Genomic DNA, 22,416 nt, shown 5'->3' on the forward strand with positions numbered 1-22,416 from the left:
GTGATGATGACGTGGAGGATGAGAAGTAGGGTGATGATAATGATGATGATGATGATAATGACCTGGAGGAGGAGTAAAAGTAGAATGATGATGATGATGATGAGGAGGAGGAGGAAGAGTAGAAGTAGAATGATGATGATGACGGTGATGATGATGATGAGGAGGAGGAGAAGTATGATGATAATGATGATGATGATGATGATGATCCTCTCACCGCCACGGCAGGTTTGCAGATCTATGAAGGGTATGGCCAGAGCGAGTCGACCCTTCTGGCGGGTGTGTGTCGAGGCATGAAGATTCGGCCTGGGTCCATGGGCAAGTCGGCACCGGGATACAGACTGGTGGTAAGTACGCAGCCCCGTCGCACTTGCATATATAGCGCTCTGGGTAGGTGCCGCGGGGATGGCTCAATGTGTTGGTGTGTGCAGCTTCACGAAACTATTAATCAACCATGTAATCAGTGAAGGGAAAAATCACACATTATGAAGAGTGAAAATGGGTCGTGGGAGATAGAAACGGAGTAGATGATGCAGGTTAGACATTGATAACATCGATTGAGCTGTTCCTGCAAAACACAAGAAATCACTCAGACAGTGCTATTTTTGGACAATCTTGTGTACTTTCTGCTTTACGGAATAGTCGTTAGATGCAGGCAGAGAGAGCTAGGGTGGGTTCTGATGTTTTGTATTGAGGTAACTTTAGCCAGCCTACAATGCTAGTTGTTAGGGAAACGTTGCAATGGTGTCAGTATACCCAGGCAGGGAGTCCAGGACACAGGTCTTATTACGATACAGCACTACACTAACACATGCCACATGCAGAGATCCCTTAGCACGGAGGAAGAGCCCTCTGAGTCTCAGGAGAGACAGCAGCTCCCCGAACTTCCTCCAGTTACTCCTTTCCTTGGCCACAGAGCTGGCTCCAGCCTAACCTTCAGCATCTAAGATGTTCCCCAAATAACACAACTCTTCCACACACTCAAGAGGCTTTCAAACAATATCAATCTTGCCACACTTGACAATCTATACATGTTCTCCCCGGCGCACTGGATACACTAAATCAGCATTTCTCGCAGTCAGTCTCTAATACCACATGTCTTTGGCATCCACTTATCACAAACACTGCACAAGATGGAGCTACCTCTCACACCCTTGTGGCAAAATGCACATGGCCACATTCCGTCAGCATTGACCGTACTGCCACCAGCCGTATTATATCATCACATTTTTTTTCCGTTTTTTCTCTCAAACTCTTGTACCCCATTCCGTCCCTCCAGTACCTAAATCTTTCCTCCACTTCCTTTTCATTTTCTGCAATCAACATGAAGTCACCAGCATACAGCATCTCTGATGAAGGTTCATTTCCGATGTCACGTGAGAGAGTTTCAGGCACCATGATAAACAGTAAGTGGCTTAAGACTGCATGTCAGTATTCACGGGAAACTAATCGCTCAAATATCAATTCACTCACATCTGGGTGCGAGCACCAACATACATAGCCATAGCCACTCAGATAAACCACTTTTCGGTCCCAAGCTTTCTGGTTACCCACTTCACAATCCACCAAGGGACTCTGTCAAGAACCTTCCCCAAATCATCAAAAACAAAGTATATACAGCTCCCTTTTCTTTGTTTTATATTTTTCCTGAAGCTGTTGGAAATATGACATCTGTGGTCCCTTTGCCTGGCATTAACCGAAACTGCATCTCGTAAATATTCACTATTTCCCATATCATACCTTTTATGACTCTCTCACAATTACCTTTATTATCTGGTCCAAAAGTTTTATACCTCAATAATCTCCTCTCTCCAGGACGTCGCCCTTCCCCTTGTACACATTTACAGCCACACTCTTCAGCCGGTCATCTGGGACAACACTCTTGTATATAATCATATTTATCTAATCAGTATCTAAAACCACTTCTTTATCTTCTCAGTCTTTCAACATTTCAGCTGTCAACCCAGACTCACCTGCTGCTTTCCCCAACTGTTTCTTGCCTATTGCCTTGCTGTCTGTAATAGCATCAATCAAAGGCCCAGGGCCACACAATATACTTACCGACTCCAAACCTTCCCTGTTCCAGCCAAACTCCTCTCCACTGGTCTTTAATATCCTGTCTGCCCATCACTACCTTTCCTTCATTATTATTCACACACTGCTCACCTATATCTCTATTTTCCGTCTTCGTCTTATTTGGCACCTTAAATACTATATTCGTCCATTCAGTACTATTTAGGATATCCTGTAAAAGTCAATGAGACTCAAATTTTTGCCCTGTATACCTCCTTTTTAGCCCTTTGCATGGCAGCCAAGTATTCCTGTCTGTTACTACTCCTTCTCCATTCCCAGAAAAGCCTTCTTTTTTCGTTGACTGTGGCTTCTACACCCTCATCCCACAACCATATTATCCTGTGTCTTGGAGGGCCCCTTGTTCTTTCACACACTGAATCAGTAACTCTCAAGGGATTGTTCGTGAGAGTTATGTACTGCACATTAACACGCTGATCAACAGCTGCCTACTCAGCCACCACTCGACTCATCTCTCTGTAGAAGGATTTTCCTCCTGGGTATATAGGTCGTCCTGTTCATCACCTGTTCCTTAAGCACCATGTCAAATATCAGTAATTTGTGTAGCTACTCTCACTCTTCACTCCCTATAACTTTATTCTTCAACAACCTCCTATCAGCCCTCCTGACCAGCAAATAGTCAATCTGGCTACTGTTTCCATCAGACTCTTATGTAATCAGTATACTCTCTCTTTTCCTAAAATGTATGTTGCACACTGTCAGGTTCATTTCCTCCCCAAATTCGAGTATCCTTTCCTTTTCCACATTCCTCGCACCATATGCACAAACCACATGTAACCATTCATGTCCTTGTGCTGCCTCATGCACACGACCATTTAAATACCCCCACAAAACTACAGTTTCATCATCCCCCTTACCACCAACCACAAGTATCAAGTCATTCCAGAATCTCTCTTTTTCTACATCATCCAAGCCAACCTATGGAACATGCACCAGTATAACTGAATACATGAGTTTATCAAACATTGTTTTCACTGCTGTAAGCCCTTTATTAACTCTCATTATATTCATAACACATCACACCCATTTCTCATCAGCCAGCACATCTAAATCACAGTATCCATCTTCTTCTGTAAAGGCTTTATGGCCATCATCCACTTAGGGACATTGGGCCAACTAAGATAACCAGAGTAAAATTAAACATCATATCACAGGCATCGAGCTAGATGACCAGTCTAGGGAGCCAAGCGAGGAGGCAGCGTATGATAGAATGCACAAAGATCAGCTAGATGCACCTCTTCTGATCTGACAGTCGTAAGAGGCTGAATCCCCTCACCCAAGTCAGCTGCCGGGAGAAAATTGTACAAGTTGGAGTAGGTCGAGACTCAGAGCTGGTACGACCGGGTGCGGGCATCAAGTGTCAGGAGATGATGGTAGGGGGATACGTCCAGCTGATACCTGTGATCCACGATAGGAGGGCGAGATGAGCTGCCCTCCTCTGCCGGAGAAGGGGAGGACTCAATGATCTTCTCCTAGGCCGAGGAGCCAGTTGACGCATCATCAGCCATGGAAACGGAGTCAGAAGAATCCCACCCCTCCTTGGTCACTGACGGCAGGTGATGAACGTCAGCAGCAGTCTGAGTCGGACCTGGGTCGGTGATCGAAGAAGCAATCCTCCAGTTGAGGGGAGCATCCAGACACAGCAGCTTCTGTGGTGTTGTGCAGGGGGTGGAAGGCTAATGCAGCTGGATCCAATGCTTCCTACCACGAGGTGCAGAAGGCACATCGCGGGTGAAGCACTCGGGTATGACGAGGTGAGGTAGTCTGTTCTCCTCAAAGATCATAGGGAGAAGAACGAACATAGTCCCTTTGTCATCCCCCATAAAAAGCCCTCACTGTTGCGATGCACATTTCTATGATAGTGCTTGTTTCCCCAGGACTCTCAGAACCCCTGGCCTGGCGTACCCAGGCCGTGAGACGTCACTGAGCATGGGCAAAACTCTGCACGGCCACACCTTCTGGCTCAATAACGTCCCGAGCCTCAGGTCCCTTGGGAGTTCCAAAGAGACAAAACTCCACAGTCTCACCATCCCCAAGGGAGTGATGGAGATGCCATGGGTTTGGTGCAACGACAGCCTGGCGGTGCACGAAAACATCAACACCAGTATCCTGGCGCCTGATGAAGCCATACCCCGTCCTGACAATGAACCAAACAACATTCCCCGTGATTGTAGCTTGGGCTGCCGGAGACTTGGATCTGCTTTGTGCTCCCCCTCAAAGGGTCTCAGGCAGTAACAAATGTGGCATCTTTGGCTGCTGGTCGTCTCTCCCTCTGATCCTTCTCAGCATATACATCTACCCCTCCCACAGTTTTAAATGTCAGTCCAACTGCACAGAGTGGTTCGAACATGCTGGTTTGAGTGTATGTTCTGCTAATTTGGGCAGCTGAACAGGCAGTTAAAACTGAGCGTGTATACGAGCATTTATGATACGACCTTTACACACACACACACACACACACACACACACACACACACAAAGACCTCTTCACAAAAATTGGTGAACTCTTCATATTCATGTGGCCACATTTCACGCGATTCATGAAATGCTTGTGTTTGTACTGTATAATTTTATCTTTAACTCCTTAATTACTCGAAAAGTCCTAAATGAGGGAGAGAGAGAGAGAAAAAAAAATGTCTGAGAGTATTTGTCCAAGTAAGAATTGTACTAAGTTTGAACTGAATTGGTGAAGAAATGAAGGGATGACATCCGATAAAAGTTTTTTTTGGGAGAGGAAAAAAATACAAGCTGAGGACGTACAATATGGTCTTCCCGGTGTGGAAGAGATCATAATGATGAAGCACATCCCTGCCCTACGCTGAGAACTGAGTAGGTATCTGTGTCCTTCCTCAGTTCTTCCTCTGGTGAGTAAGAGGTCAAGGTGATGATGATGATGATTGCGGTGGTGGTGGTGGTAAAAAATAAAAATGATAAAAATAATGATAAACATGTAATAGACGTCCACACTGAGAGTGTGGAACGTGTTTGAGTAAGTCGGGCAGTGCTGAATATTGTCTCATGTGGCTTATCATCTTCCTCTGATTTCCCGACCTCATAATACTAAAAAGAACTTATTAGATTCTGCCAAAAATATTCCCTTACACATCCTAAAACCAATACTCATCTTGTATTAATTTTAGGTCTAGGGCCAAACAGAAGGTATTATTTGTTTTGAAAATGCAAAACCTGGTTGCTCTCAGCAGTCATTGGAAAATACAGCCGCGCTACTCACTCAGCCTTAGACCATTACTTCTTGCGCAGTCGACTTGTATGCTAATCTGCCTTTAAAAAATCGTTTCCTCGATTTATAGAAATACTATTGGGAATTATGGGTTGTCTATGAAATGAATATAATTGGGGATTTTTATGCGATTTCCAAACTGGTGTCTGTCTTTCTTGTAGCTTCATAATTGGCTGAGGCATCCAAAAAAGTTCGTTACTGTACCACAGAGTTTTCCTCCCAATCCCTCCCCCCATGGAGATAAATCTTTCTCTCGGGTACTTATGTCGAGGGTCTAAACTGTGACTAAATTTGTTAAAATAATGATGTTGAAGACAATGATGTTGATGATATAACAATAATTATAATAATTTAGATTACCAGTAAGTCTCTCTCTCTCTCTCTCTCTCTCTCTTTCTCTCTCCGTGTCTGGTACAGGTCCTAGACGATGCACACCAAGAATTAGGTCCCCACACGGACGGTCATCTGGCAGTCTCTCTCAAACATGGTCATCCTGTTGGACTTTTTAGAGGTGAGTGTATGTCTGTCGGTCTTTCCGTTTGTCAGTATCTGTCTGTCTGTCTCTCAGTCTATTTATCCTCTCTCAGTTACGCTAACCCGAGGTGTTGAAAGATGGAGAGGCTGTACTAAACATTTCTGTCTATCTGTTTAACTATCTACCCTGCCTGCCTGCCTGTCCGTCTGTCTGCTTGTGTCTGTTGTATAATATATAGCTGTGTGAATATGTCTGTTTATAACAACACGTCTTAACCCCTTAACCACGGGGCGTCACTTTTATGATGCTTGGGAGCAAGGGATCATACCGCAGGGCGTCGGTTTTGTGATTCTGTGTTATTTTGAATTCACCCGGGCTTCCAAGTGGTGGCTTGTATCATCTATCAGTACTGCCAATGTGCAACACTAGTCAGCACTCCTAATCTCATCTGTACTCCCATCCATTGTTGACAATTTAGCCATTTCTCCCCATTCTTGACTTCCCTCCCTACCCCCCCTCCGTTACCCTATCCTCTCGCCTGCCCGGCCGTGCTACACTAAGTAAATCTTCCCTGGAATTTTTCACTGATTTCATCCATTGAAATAAGGTCTGTGCCCTATTCTTATACCAAATAATATATACAAGAAAGAAATAAGGTAAGTGAGAGTGCCATACACCTGGAATTGGCTGATTATCACCTGACAACACCTCACTTGCACTCGTTCGCTAATTTTCGCTGTTTATTTCCCCTTGAAATATGCCGTATAATCTATTTTCGTAATAAATATACATATAAGGAGGGAAGGGAGAAGCCTAAGTGGTATTTACATTCACCTGGAACTACCTAATTTATAATGTATTGTCTAGATTTCCTGCCAATCATTTCACTGCTATATATTAGCTGCTGTCAAGAGGCTAACATTGGCAGAAAAGCATTTCCCTAGGTAGGCCACCACCCCGGCCCACCCTTATCAGTTCACTCTCATCTTCCAATGTGGAGGTACGTCTGATTGCTCTTGCTGACTTCAGGGACTTTTCACCCCCATGCAAAGGGCCCTGTGACCTTTACCCCCTACTAAACCTCCTGTGGAAAGAGGTAAAGGGCTGACAATTGATAAAAGAGTGACTACGATCATTTTATTGAGTAAAACGGTGCAAGTGGAATTGTAAATAATGTGTAAATAATGTGTAAACAGCAAGTGAAAGTAATGAACGTAAATATACGTGAACAGTGGAAAATAGTTTTATAAGTTACTTCAAGTGACAGTGCATAACACAGTGTAAATAAAATAGAAATGTAAATAACGTAAATAAAATAGAGAACGTAAATAGAAATGTAAATGAGCAGTATTATGAGAATACGAGTATATACCCTAGGAGTAATGAAATGAAAGTTTCACTCTAGCATGTCTGAATACTATGAGTTATGAGAGTGAAGGTGAAAATGACATTCACTCTCAATGCTAGTATACAGGACGAGAAAGTGAATGCTACGTATTTTACTGAAAGAAATTGAATCCCTACAGTGACAATAAACTAATACTACTGAAGGAAACTTATGGATAAAGACTGTAGATATATATAAGTGTTACATAGTAATAGAAACATAAAGTGTGGGGGGTTTTATGAATAATAAATGACAGAATACCAACAGCGAACTAGCGCAAGCAGGAAGGTCATACGCGCTCGTAATTTTCATTGCTTTCACAGTGGTTTTTATTTGGAGTATGGATCCCAAACTACTTGATAATCATAGAGTAGTGTTTATAGTGTTAATATCTGGCTGTGGTAATCATATTACGGGTTGTCGGGAAGTGTAAAGTGGAGACTTCGTTACCCAACTTCAGAGGTCTCCACAAGTCCTGCGGTAATCGACGAAGGCTCAGCAAACATCCCAGGAGAAAGCTGAAGGTATGTGCCATATGCATATTAAATTTTAATATTCTAGGACTAATAACTGATTTTTGGTAAATATTTTTTGAGAGTCTGTCGGAGCCCGAATAACCCCGCTGGAGACCCAAAACATTGGGAAGCATGCCCGCGGTGTAAGGGTTAATCACGTATAAGATGTCCATGAACAAACCTCCTCCATCAGGCTGCCCTCCCTCCAGGTCACACCACCCCCATTCACGTACAGCACAGTACCTCTTCACCTCATCCCTCCACCTTGTCCATGATCTCCGCTCTCCCCTTCTACACGTACATCATTCATAGATTTCAAAAACACATTGCCTGCATCTTTCAACTCTACGCACCCCGTGAAAACTGATAAGTTAAAATAATGATGATGATGATAAATATAAAGTGATAACTATGATGATAAATATAAGGTGATGATGATGATGATAAGGAGGAGGAGGAGGAGAAGGAGGAGGAAGAGGACGACGATGTCGACGACGACCACCTGATGGAGGTTATGAGAAGAGGAAGACTGGGGATGAGGTGAGGGAGTGGAATAGTATGCTGTGTGAGAGGGAATGTATGGGACGGATTAAGGAAAGCCTGATGGCAAAGTAAAGGGCAGCGATAAAGTGGTTTATGTGGCCAACCCTTCTGCATTGTGACGTCTGGTTATCTATCTATCTGTCTATCTATACACACACGGAGATAGACAAATAGATAGATATATAGATAGATCATTATAATATTCATCCATCATCCAGTCCTACATTGCTCCATGTGGAGCGTAGGAGCCCGGGGCTAGGCAGTTGGTCCCAACATTTAAGATGACAGTGACCAGCCTCACTCATCCCTGAGTAGCATTACACGAGCAATCAGCCCCAACCATCCCTTGGATATAAACCTTCACCGGTTCAATCCGATTGGAGCGCAATAATTACCCACTAAACCACCAGGTGCCAAAATTTGGTTATATGGTTACCACCCAGCGTAGTAAATGGTTCTGTTAAAACTGTGGATTGCCACCTTTACGTCACATGCAAGTGAAGGCAAAGCCTTGTAGTAATTTTCTGACAATATATTAAACACAGTCTTGAATCAATATACAGCGATGGTGGACAATGCACGTCCGACCCCAGACCCATTTGAACTGCTACTGATCGCCGGTTTCCCACCGGCTAGAGAGAGAGAAGCGGTGTGACTCGGAAGTCGTGACTCATATGTCGTAGACATAACATTGAGCGAGCGTTGATGCCCTACTTGGATCCTACTTACAACTACTTACATACTACTTACATACCATATTTACATATTATATAATATGTACAAAAAGGTTACAAACAATTTTCCCTCTCATCAAAAAGTGTGTCTCCTGACAGTGGTTGGGCATCAAGTCATAATATGGCAAGAATACAAGTGGTCTGAGTATACAGTGAGACGCTCTTTTTTTTTTTTTTTTTTTTTTTTTTTTTAATACAGTGAACCGGGATTACATGGAAGTACAATAATAAATGAGATATTGCTACATAATTCACAAAGCTGGATGTAAGAAAGGATTAATATATTTACAGTACATGGCCATGTTGGAAAAATAGCATAAACATATAGGTTTGGTCAGTTTACAAATATACTGTATATATATATATATATATATATATATATATATATATATATATATAATCACAAAATGAGTTTTACTCAGAACTACCATTTTCCAGGTCTTTTGGTTGTCGCACTAACCTTGTTGCTACACGGATCTCGTGCAACCTTTTGTCCATTCGCTTGAGACAACAATACAGGATACAAACAATTGCAATAAAACCTAGAAAACATAAGACAACTGGAGGAAATACAAAGGCTGGATGTGACCAGGAGTGGTTAAAAGCTGAAGAGAACTGGTTCATAATAAAATTAGAATTGTTTAAATAGTTCAACATACGTAGGTTTTCTGATGTGATAGAAAGATTGTCTGTTGGTAGATGAAAGGTAGTATTAACAGGTTTGAAGATGTCATACTTGTGGGAGCGGAGTGCGATGTGATAATGTGTGGCATGGGCTATTATAGACTCAGACTTTACTGTACAGTAATCAGGGGCCTTATATAAACCAATTGCGGATAGTGAACGGACAGGGGTCCCTGGACAAATAAGACTGACTGGAGTTGAGGCACTAAAGAAGAAACAGCGGATGTGATTTAGACGAGCATGGTGTACCTGGCTTTTGGGGGCAGGAACGAAGGTACAGACGGACTAAGGCAGATTCGCAAGGAGCAACGCTGCCAAGGAAAATTGTTATGAGGTACGCAGCACAAACACGAGAGTTGGGTGTGAGAAGGGCACATCTACAGAGGTCACTTGAGGAGAGGAAGGCAATATAGAGATGATCATGGGAGAGAAGAAAGTACTGTGAAGAGACAGAGGCTTGTACCAGGGAGTTATTGTACCAGAAGGGAAAAGGAATTATGTGAAAGAGATCGAGTATGATGGAAGAACGAAGAAGAATATGAACAATTATATCTTTTAGTAAGGAATGTGGCTTCTCGTATTGGGTAGTAGTGTTCTAAAGAGGAAAATGGAATCATAGGAGACAAGCCGAATGTTGAGTGAGCCCATTCCAAGGTAGAACGAAGGTGAGAGAAAGAGAGATACTAAATCAAGGGTCACAGGACTATCAACAGCATTGACTAAAATACGAATTACGCTAGTAACTTGGGAGACAAGAGAGTCCAGAGAAACCTGCAAATTATCAACATGTAATTTAACATACATCAACTCTGAAATAATATTAGTCGGTGATACTTCACGCTTAAGAACAATCGTAAAATTATTTAAACTATTAGTAACATCATGTAGATGGTGACTCATCTGTTGCATGATAAAATGTTCAATACGTAACACTTTGTATTGGGACTCGATGGCATTGGATAAACTCCTTTTTATAACTAGAAATTTCACGGTTAGTCGCTACACCAAATAATCCACTGAGGATTTCTCCTCCAAGGGCAAAAAATCCACGTTTCACTCGTGAGCGACCCACAGGCGTTTATTGAGGGAAGGAATCTTGAAGATGGTTGAACTGATTACGAATATAATCTAATTTCCAGCAGATGGGTAGGTAGAGTGGGTACAAAAATGTGTCACTGGGATGTCGATTTCTAATAGAGGTGATCTTAGAGGTGATGTTGACACAGATGTTACCGACAGTATGAGATGATAATGTTATGCAAGAGACTTAGTGGCAGAACGCAACTTGGCACGATAGTCATTAACAGTAGGGGAAGGCTGAATAGTAATGTCAGAAGGAAGGTTTAGAGAAGAAGAAGAAGGCTGAGTAGGAATTTGTTGTGGCGGTGTGGTCTCTCTTAGTGGTTCCTCCAAGACTATGCGTTTTGATGCACGTTTGAGATGATCTGCATGCACCCATGTCGTCTCTGCCTTGTGCGGATCTCTTAATTCGAATTTATTACCTTTACAAGATATGACACGGAAGGGACCCAAGAATTTACTGTTTAGTTTTGACTCTCTGTCATGATCTAGGGCAAAAACTAAGTCACCTACTTGGATGGCAACATCTGTGGCAGTGGCATGTTGGTTACATACCATCTCCTCGTTTGTAAGGGCCAGATTATCCTGAACATATTTGTGAATTTTCTGGAAGTTGGATAGGTTTACTCGCACATAGTTATCGTAGTCGTAGATCGGATCAGGCTTGGATTGCGACAGTGAATAAGGTAGTCTTTTGTCAAAGCCAAATATGATGAAGAATGGTGTTTCTCCAATTGACTTATTGATGGATGAATTAATTGAAGCAGCTACCTGTGGAATCCATTCATCCCAGGTGGAAGTCTGATCTCCTACTATGTGATGCAGACTCTCCAATATCTTTCTATTCTGGCGCCCTACTAGGCCATTTGAGGCTGGATGATGGGCCACTATATTGCATTTCTTAATTCCATATCGAAGACAAACTTCTTCCAGAGCTGAATTGTTGAACTCTGACCTTTTATCAGTTAAAATTACTTCTGGTGTTGTGAAAGGGCAAATAACTGAATTAATAACATGTGCAACTGCGTTAGCAGACTTTTCACGCAATGGAACTAAGATAACAAATCTAGAGAAATGATCGACTGCCACTAACAGATAAACGAAGCCAGATTCTGTACGAGGCAGCTTCAGAAGATCGAGAGAGACAGTTTGCCAAGGTTTTGATGGTACTGGGTACTGCAATATAGGAGCAGGTTGACTGGTTGTTCCCTTGTGACGGGCACATGATAAACATGCATCGCAGTGCGCTTCTATATCCTTTTGCATAGTGGGCCAATAATATGACAGACGTGCTTGCCGTAAGCTTCTGTCTTTGCCAGGGTGTGATGCACGAGGGGTGTCGTGGATTAAATGGAGGGCAGCAGGAATTAAGTCTGTTGCAGTGACTAGTTGCTTAACTTCGCGATGAGGTACGTTGTTACCTGTCAGTACTGAGTTTTTATAGAGCAATTCATTGTTGAGGAAGAAATCAGATACAGGGACTGGTAACCTTGGCGGAGAAGAATCATCGCCTGACTATAGAAAATATATGACCTGTGACCATACGGGGTCCTCACGCTGGAACCTACGTAGTTTGTCGTAATTGAACGCTAAGTTTACGTCGCAACTGGTTGAGACTGTGGCAACATGCTGCGAGAGGGCATCGGCTACGACATTGGATTTTCCAGGAATGTATTCAAATGTTGGATTATAGTCAGTCACAGTGACTGCCCAACGTGCAAGTCGACCGGTAAGGTTACGTCCCCGAAACAAGTCACATAAGGGAAGATGGTCGGTTTGGATGTGAACAGGATATCCGTAGATGATGTCGCGGAAATGTTTTAGGGACCAGACCACAGCAAGGGCTTCCCAGTGAGTTACACTGTAATTCTTTTCCGCTGAGTTTAGCACACGGCTAGCATAGGCAATGACACGTTTCTTTCCTTCGGAGTCATATTGCATGAGAACGGCACCTAGGCCTACTCTGGAAGCATCAGTACAGAGAAGAAATGGTTTAGAATAATCAGGGAATGCCAAAACTGGTGATTGTGCTAGAGCAGTTTTTAGTGTTGTGAATGCGGTTGCCTGTTCATCAGCCCACACAAAAGGCGCATCCTTCTTTAGCAATTTTGTTAACGGCGCAGTTATCTTGGCGTACAATTTTATGAACCTTCTATAATACTCACTGAAACCAAGGAAACTGCGTACAGCTTTGGTATTGGTTGGAGTTGGGAAATTCGTCACGGCTCTAACCTTGTCGTCTGATGTGTGAATTCCGTGAGCGTCAACAACATGTCCTAGGAATTGGGGTTTCTTACTTAAAAAGTCACACTTTGATAGTTTGATCGTAAGTCCAGCTTGTTTGAGTCTAGTGAACACTTCGGCTAACTTTTCTAAGTGTTCCTCCACTGAGTGACTAGCAATTATGACATCATCTAGATAAGCAAAAACTGAGCGACCTATCATGCCGGCGAAAACTGTATAAATTAATCGCATGTGTTACTGTAAGACATGAACGCTGAAGGTGCATTTGTCAAACCGAATGGAAGTCTACGGAATTGGTAATGACCGGATGGAGTACTGAAGGCAGTGATAGGACGAGATGATTCTTCCATCTCGACTTGCCAATAACCACTTAAAAGATCTAGGGAGGAAGAAACACAATTGTTTTCACCTAAGGATTCCAGCAAATTAGTGAGTACAGGAATTGGAAATCTGTCCGGGACAGTCGGTGCATTCACGCGTCTGTAATCTATGACTGGTCATAACTCACCATCTTTCTTTGGAACCAGAAATAGTGGGCTGTTCCACGGGCTATCAGAGTGTTCAATGACATCATTATCCAACATGTCCTGAATAAGACGATCGGCTTGTTGACGTTGGCTATGTGGTAAACGGTATGCAGGAATATATACTGGCTGAGCACCTGGCTGTAATGTAATATTGTATTTTACCAAATTTGTTTTGCCCATATTCTCACTGGGTAGGGCTACTACTTTGCGATAGTCTCGCAAGAGATTAATTAATTGATGTCGGTGTTCCGGGAAATCACTTTGTTTCACATGAGAATCAAGATTAGATGGGATACTGGTGGACTGAGCAACTGAGCACACATCGGCAGCAGGATATGGGAAATCCTGGCACACACGTACGGCCACTGGGTATACCAAGAAATCGCCAGTTTGAGTTTCCGTTCGTAAGGTGTAAGCGGCGTTTGTTGTGTTTGCAATGTACAAGTAGCATAAACCATCCTCCAGCACCGTACACAACGCCGACTCATAAGCTAAGCCATTCATACAACACGTCTCAGGTAAGGTTAGTACATCCACTCCTGCTTTTGCACCGACAACACGAACAGAGACTTTGGTAAACTTGTGCGGCAACAAAATTGTGCACTGATTTGTTACTGCACGTCTTATCTCTGCATGTTGTAAAACATCAATCACACTATCTGAGGTAGTTAAATGAGACGTGTCTGAGTCGGCGAGTGTGGCACTGTCAGAGGGGTTGATATGATCTGTAAGTGAATGCTCAGAGGATGTAGTACTAGATGGTAGTGTACCTGGCTGTTCAGGTAACAGCGTGTGTATTTGGTTACTCTTGACTACTGTTGGAATCATGTGAGATTTAATAACTGAGTCAGTTTGGGAAAGTACCGGACGTGGATATTCCATACTAGATATTGAGAAACCATTAACATGTACACAACAAGAAGCAGGGAGGAGAGTAATGACTTCTTGGGCCATTGTCGAAAAGCCAATGAGAGTGTCAGCTGGATACCTAAGATCAATAGTGACATGAAACTCTACGTCAAAGGGACTTAAGACTTTATCAAGTTGTACTTCTAGTGTGATTTTTCCTTTGACCTGAAATTCTGAGCCATCCACACCGCATAGGCGAATGTCAGGTGGTTCGAGGATCCCAACTCTCTTAGTTATTTTCCTAATGTTGTTTAAAGAGGTATCTGAGATTAGATTTACCATAGATCCGCTGTCCATAAAGAAAGAGCTTTGTATCCCTTCGCTCCATCCTAGAATGACTGAGCCTGAAGATGTTATAGGTCCTACCTGACGAATGGGGAGTTGATTTTCTGTTGCCTTATTTTCAGACACCGGCGGATCTTCTACTGTTAGGTTATATTTCTCCGATCCGAGCGCTCGTCTTCCCCCGACTGACGGCTCTTAAGGTAATGACACTCGTCCGTGGAGTGAGTTGTGCTATTCTTATGGTACTGGCAAGTTAGGCGTCGGGACCGCGAAGGTGCGCGCGGGCGTTCCCGTGAGCGAAAACGTCTTTCTTTGTATGCACAGCTAGACTCTCTATGACCTACATTACCGCAGTGCCAGCACGTAATTGATTATTGTTTGCTTTGTTGCAGAGTTGAACTGTCAAGACCACCAGAAGGTGAACGATATTGTGAGTGAGACCGATTACTTGGTTTGGTTCTTGTAGTTGGCCGTGAACGAGAGGAATCAGCTGAAGTGAAGCTGGTGTGTAGTACTCTCGCAGTACCACCTGCAGAGGGAGAGGGTGAACTGTAAGAATCGACCTGGCGAGTGAAGTCTGTTCCTGACCTCTCTACAATTGTTTTACCTAAATCCATTATTTTGTCTCCTGGTTCAAAGCCAACTTGTAGTGCTATTTGCTTTTGGGAGTCCGAAAGCCAATTGAGAAATCTAAAGTAACCGAACAAATCTGCAAAATTATTTAATGTAATCATGATCTCCCCGTTGTGTTCTGTTACCCATTGAGTACCACGGAATAATTGGTGCAACTCGGAACTCGTTGCCCTCATAGTAGCGTCTGCCTCAATTACTTTTGCATGTTGGGGATGTACCTTCATGTCTTTCTGCATTTGCTTGAGGAGATTAGTTAATCCTATAAGGGATGCAGAATTGGAATGTTGGCAACAGTATTGAATGAGCCGTTGGCTAAACATGTCAAACGTTTGACAATCTTCGAAGTGCCCCGCACGAATAGCGGCTTCTATTAATGATCTGCCATGGTGAAGTCGACTGAGAAGGCATGAAACCTTCAAGGGTTCATTGACAATCTGGCGATTATGCAGGTCGTTTTCGACCTCTCTGAGGAAATCGTAAATCGAAATAGTACTATCCTCTCCTGTAAATTTGGGTCTATTCACATCATCTAAATATATACATTGAGGAGGTGGAGGGTTCTGAGTCACCATCGTAAGAAGAGGGTGAGACCGCGAAGGTGAGGAAGTAGGCACAGTAGTGAACATCTAGGTGTGTGGGAAGGAAGTGTCGTAGCGGTAGTGGTGTGTGTATGTGTAGTAGTAGGGAGGGATGAAGACTGTGGAGAAGACTGAGTGGTTTCAGGAGAATCAGTTGGAGAAGATGATAAGAGTATCTGGAATTAATATATCTGGATTTAGGGTAGGAGTAACAGGTGTAGTAGAAACAGGTAGGGAACTTACGGTTGGTGTAGTATAAGATCTGCCACTGCGAAGTTTTACATTGTCATTACATACAGCGTTATCTGTGTTACTGTCAGATTCAATAGGTGAGAGATCTACCCTTTTAAAAACGGACATTAACAGAGTAGGAAGTAAGCAAATAAAACTAAATGAACAAATGGATGAATAAATGAGAGTAAATAAATAATAATATTTGTAATCTTTGAAGAAATGATATATATACAATGAATATGAGTGAAAATGAATGCGTTATTTACAGCTGAGTATGAGAAAATGGGATGAAGTAGGAGTGAACGAAAAATTCTGACTATGAAAAATGAGGAACAAAAATGCTATGAATGGATGAGAGTAAATGGTGAAAGTATCACAGTCTATTGAGACAGCTTGGCTTCTCTGTAGAAAGGGATTAATCAGTGTGCTGGAATGAGGAATTGCATGAAAATGCAGGTAAGAAATACTTTGTAGTGAGATGTGGTCTTGCCTTAAGGCTGGAGAAAAGTGAGGCTCTCGTCTCCTCGTGATTGGGTGGCAGTGTCCGTGACGTCACTGGGTGCGGCTCTCCATTGGGCAAAACGAGAAGCTGATAGGAGCAGGAAACTGTGACGTAGCTCGGTGTGACGGGCCACGCTCCCTGGGTGACGTTGGTGTGTGTGGTGGGTGGAGTAAACGATGACGTAACGGCGTCGGGCGGCGGTTGGGGGCTGCTTCCTGAGGGTCGGGTGGAGTTTGTGGGGTCTGAAACTAACCGTTACAGCAGGCTAGACAGGAACACAGGCAGGCAGGCAAGGCAGGTTGTAGGTTGATAGGAGCAGGAGCTTTGTGTGGTTCCCTGGTAGTGGTGGCGTGGTGATAGGTGGGGGCGTTGATGTGGAGGAAATTCCCAAAATTACATCAAAACTGTCAGACCGATTCCACACCAAGACTGCAAACAGGGCAGGAGGCTGTGTGTCGTCGTGGGAAGAACAGCAGACAGTACCGTGGGAAGACCGACACAGATAAGCCGGCCCACAGAAGACGTAATTTACTACTATCCCACTCGCTTTCCACCAAATGTTAAAACTGTGGATGGCCCCCTTTACGTCACTTGCAGGTAAAGGCAGAGTCTTGTAGTAGTTTTCTGACAATATATTAAACACAGTTTTGAATCAATATACGGCGATGGTGGACAATGCACGTCCGACCCCAGACACGTTTGAACTGCTACTGATCACCGGTTTCCCACCGGCTAGAGAGAGAGAAGCGGTGCGACTCGGAAGTCGTGACTCGTATGTCGTAGACATAACATTGAGCGAGCGTTGACGCGCTACTTGGATCCTACTTACATACTACTGACATACCATATTTACATATTTTATAATATCTACAAAAAGGTTACAAACAGTTCCCTGGTGTACAGGAAACCATTTGGCTTGTCACTCAGTGTGGAGTCACCCACAGGCAGAAGGAAGAGAAAAGAATGAAGGAAAGAAAGACAGAAGAGGGAGTGTAAAGTTGTCCATAGGCAGAAGGACAAGGAAAGAATGAACGAAAGGAAGACAGAAGAGGATGGAAGGAAAGAGGGATGGAGGAGAGGAAAAGGCAAACACCCGAGAGCAGCACTACATCGAATGAGTGGGTGGTGAGCGCCCCCACCTATACTGATGATAATCATCATGATCATGATGGTAGTGATGGTGATGTTGCTGAAGATAGTTGGTGTTGCTGTTGTTATTGTTGAAGTTACTATTGATGATAATGATGATAGGAATAGGGTTAGGGTGATGATAATGGTGGTAGTGATGATTATAGTGGCAGTGATTAATTATGAAGATGCAACAACAAATGGTGGTGACGATGGTGGTGATCATGATGGTTGTGGTAGTAGTGATGACGATGACAATATTGAATCCATGCTGCTGTCATTGATGATGATAATGATGATGACAAAAATATGGCAGTGCTGGTGATGAAGATGATAATATAGTGCGGATAATAATGACGATGCAACAGTGATACTGATTATATTGATTAAGCTGCTGCTGCCTCTGCTGCTGTTAATAATTATAATAATAATGACGGTGTTGCTGATGATAATGATGATGACGCTTCTGATGATAATGATAATAATGAAGGTGCCACTGCTGGTGCTGAAGATAGTGCACAAAATAACACATTCGTCACTCCTCTCCAGGGTACTTGAACGATGATCAGCGAACGAAAGATGTCTTCGTGAACGGCTACTACCTGACGAAGGACAAAGCCTACTATGACGAAGATGGCTACTTTTGGTTCGTCAGCCGAGATGATGACGTTATTATATCGTCTGGGTGAGCTCTGATATGCTAATTTTACTCCAACTTGGCCCGTAATTGCCGTCTCTCTCTCTCTCTCTCTCTCTCTCTCTCTCTCTCTCTCTCTCTCTCTCTCTCAAATGCCACTTTTAGCAATAGATTAACAATATTAGTCAAGCATGTTAACTAGGCGGGGATTTTCGTCCCTTTGTAGCTTATTTCACATAGGTTAGTGACTTTTGTGGCAGAAAAAGACAGTATACCGACTCAGCATCCTTTCCATGGCACTTCTTCGCTACTAGCACAATACTGCAGTGTTAATCTCTTGCCACAGGTCCACATTGAAGATGGAGAGATAACAGTTTTGGATGTAGTTAAAGTGGCCAGGGTACCGGTATTGAGTATGATGCTCTACTCCTTCTACTCTAACCTGGCCTAAAATTGCCATCTCTGCATCTTCATTGTTAAGTTGTAACAATATTTAACGCTAGATGATGATGCTACTCATAAAGATGTGCCCTGGAATGGATGATGAGCCGTAGCTCTGTCTTCTTACGCCACTGAGCTACGAGAAATAAGCTACAAAAGAACTAAAAACTGGGTCTGGTTAAGGTGAAATAGCTATACATTTTCACCATGGGCCACACAGGTAATGTAATTTCACACACACTTGATGAAAATGCTATAATGGTAGTAATTTTGTTTTTCAGTGAATTTTATTGTCTCTGAAATTGTGTGTGTGTGTGTGTGTGTGTGTGTGTGTGTGTGTGTGATGGACAATAACTCTTGATATCGGAAACTGTGCAGTACATCAGTTGGGTAAAAACAACTTGCCTCGTGGTTGGTCAGGTACTGTCTCGGTCTGTTTACTGATGTATGAGGACTCTACTGCAGTAAATACAATATGTGACCTGATGTAGAAGGACTCTTCTGTGCTGAATACATGCGATCTGTAGTAACTTACTCCCCTTGTGTCAGGTATAGCATTGATCTGTTTGAATCTGAAACTTGCCTGTGGTAATTTCCGGACTCTCCCCGGAGACGGCCATCAGATGTCATTGAGTTACTGTCTTGCTAAGTAGTTTATTGAGAAACTGATTTGAATGAATCCTTCCAAGCCCCCCATCAGGCACTAGAGCCTCTACCGTACCCCCTCCCCCAGAGACTTAAGTCATAGTTATAAAGATTAAGTTGAAAAAATTAACAATTTAAGTTCTTTATGAGAATGAAGTTAGATTCGTGCAATAGCCCCTTTAGGGTCGTTTTAGGCCTTTTCAAACCATTTTGAGCCAAGAGCTCAAAAGGGCCGGCAGCAAATAGCTTGGCTATTGTAGTTATATCTGAATAACTTTTCTCAACTCCCTGTATCAGGTATCGCATTGGTCCGTTTGAGGTTGAGTCTTGTCTACTGGAACACCCGGCTGTGGCAGAGTCAGCGGTAGTGTCATCGCCGGACAGCCTGCGTGGTGAGGTGGTGAAGGCATTTGTGGTGCTGACTGAGGGCTATCGAGGCAACGACCACGACAAGGAAAAGCTAGTGACGGAACTGCAGCGACACGTACAGCATAACACAGCACCCTACAAGTACCCTAGGAAGGTTAGTTATCTTCCACACTTACCACACCAAACAATTGCCACAGCTAACACCTACCACAGGTACCACATCTACTACATCAGGATCGCAGGGCAACCATGACAACATTGCAGCAACATGGACGGCACAACACAGCACCATACAAGTACTCAGGGAATATTAGTTATCTTGTCACACCTGCTACATCTGACACACACACACACACCACAAAGCCAGTCAGGAGACAGGACGTGTGTGCTGGGCAATCCCCAGGTCCTGTCCTCCCCACTTACTGTTTTTTAATCAGCCCATACACCACTGACCGGGCTAATGTCTGGCCCGGCCTGCACTATATGTGCAGGGAATCTTTCAACGAACGAATGAACATCTAACACCTAACTTTTTACACACCATTCACGCCAAGAACACAGCATTGCAGAGCCATGTACAGCACAAGACGGTAGCCTACTGTACTCTGTTTACTTTAACTGGGATAAAGTTGCCTTCTCTTCATTTTGATTACTGAGCTGTCGCAAGAGATTAATACTAGAATATTGTGTCAGTCACGAAAAAACGCAGTGAAAAGAATGCAGAGCTGTAGTATTATGCTGCCACTGAGCTTGTGATAATAGGCTGTGAAAGGACAGAAATCTCTGCTTGTCAAACCAATGAGATATAGCTCCCTAGAAATTTCCCAATCATCTGTCACTCTTTTCTCATACAGTAGATACACTTCAGAAGGGCGGTGCTTCTTGTATTAGTGGACCGTTCTTTTTTACCTGATGGCTGCTCTTCTAATTGCATGACCTTCACAGCGGCCCAGTCAAGTCCTACAATCCTGCGATCCCGTTTGAGAACCTCATCTCATGTTTAAAATGCTCTGCCAACATTGGTTTTCTCTTCCACTCTACGTCTGTACATTTTTTCCACAAGTTCAAACCACTGTGCACTTCGGCTCCAAACACTCGCAGTCCTCATTGCCCAAGCTTCTAAACTTTGAACACTTTTACTTTATGGCAATGCTGCATTACACATCCACGTTTCTATTCTCATTTTTCGTGTGCGCAGGCTTACAGACGCCATCGTCATTTATTGGCCACAACAGAGCTGATCGAGTTCACCTGGATGGGATTAGATCAAGATGTCATCCAGCTCTCGTCAGTTATCATCTTAAATTCGGGTTAAGTGGAATCAGAGATGACACGTACCGTGCTCGTAGAACGGGCCTACCAACATAACGCAGATAATGGAGCACTACACAACATATGCCACACTAAAACATAGGCACAACATAACTCACATAATCGACCACAGCACAATGCATGCTGTGCTATGATATATACAACATAACACACATAATGAAGCAGTAGATAGCACATGTGACAAAAAGACACACACACAGCATAAGCCACAATATAAAGCACTGCACAATACATGCCACGCTAAGACGCAAACCCATCAACAGTTTACGGAACCAGTTTGATGATCCCACATGGGAAATTGCTTACCTGAAGTCGACGGGTCTAGTGGGCCAGGTAGACTGGGATTTTACTACTCTACATCAATACACTGCACTTACGATGATACAGTAATAAATAAGTTTTTCTGATTCTAATTGGTATGGTAAACGTTATGTAGAGTTGAACGGAAAGTTTCAGAATTTTGCTTTATCAAACTTTCCATCCTGCAGTCCCAATAAATATACAGTTGTAAACAGTGTATCTGTCTTACCAAACTTTCCACCCATCCGTCAAACATGTAGAGTTTTTAACAGCCTCCTTATCTTATCAAACGTTCCATCCATCCGTTCCAACAGAGTTTGTTAACGGCCTGTTTATGGTATCAAATGTTCCACCTTTCCATCCTAACAAACAAAGGTTAAGATCCTGCTTATCTTATCAAACTTTCTACCTTTTTGTTTCAAGAGATAAAAATTTTTAAAAGCCTGCTCATCTTATCAAACGTCCCATCATCTCTCTGCCTCAACAGATAGAGTTTGTGGACGTTCTGCCAAAGACTGTGAGTGGGAAGATACGGAGGGTGGAGCTGAGGAACCGAGAGTGGGGCAGGGAGTGACAGCCTGTTCCACAAACCACAGTGCTTACAAGAGGATGACCATATTATATTCATGTTCGGAGCGTGTTTAATTCCTGACACTCACAGCACAGATTTGTCCATACCTGGGTCCATATGTAAACTGAAGTACTAAATGGTACAATACTTATGTTTTATTTCTCATGAATAAATGCTAGAACAGTCTAAAACTCCTGCAGTTGTTATTGTTGTTGCTTAACCCCAGTTTGTGTGACTGAGGAGGCTTGCCGATCACAGGTAAGCAATTGATTCTGTGGGGCCTGCCTACAGATACTGTACTGTACATTCACAATGTAGGGATCCAGCGCCCCCT

The 22,416-nt window shown here is 43.2% G+C and overlaps 1 protein-coding gene across 1 annotated transcript in view; it reads left to right on the plus strand.

Moving 5' to 3' along the window:
* The window catches only part of LOC145411248 (acyl-coenzyme A synthetase ACSM3, mitochondrial-like), a 56,004-nt gene extending 33,882 nt beyond the window's left edge, over positions 1-22,122 (plus strand). The window contains exons 8-12 of the mRNA XM_080281315.1: positions 226-344; positions 5,747-5,840; positions 18,337-18,472; positions 19,808-20,033; positions 21,999-22,122. Coding sequence (XP_080137441.1) covers positions 226-344; positions 5,747-5,840; positions 18,337-18,472; positions 19,808-20,033; positions 21,999-22,085 — 662 coding nt within the window. The 3' untranslated portion in view covers positions 22,086-22,122. The remainder of the gene's footprint in view (positions 1-225; positions 345-5,746; positions 5,841-18,336; positions 18,473-19,807; positions 20,034-21,998) is intronic.
* The last annotated feature ends 294 nt before the right edge of the window (positions 22,123-22,416 follow it).

This window comes from Coenobita brevimanus, chromosome 88, assembly GCF_032717465.1.
Source record: "Coenobita brevimanus isolate Jiangsu-jjx chromosome 88, ASM3271746v2, whole genome shotgun sequence".
Classification (NCBI taxonomy): domain Eukaryota; kingdom Metazoa; phylum Arthropoda; class Malacostraca; order Decapoda; family Coenobitidae; genus Coenobita; species Coenobita brevimanus.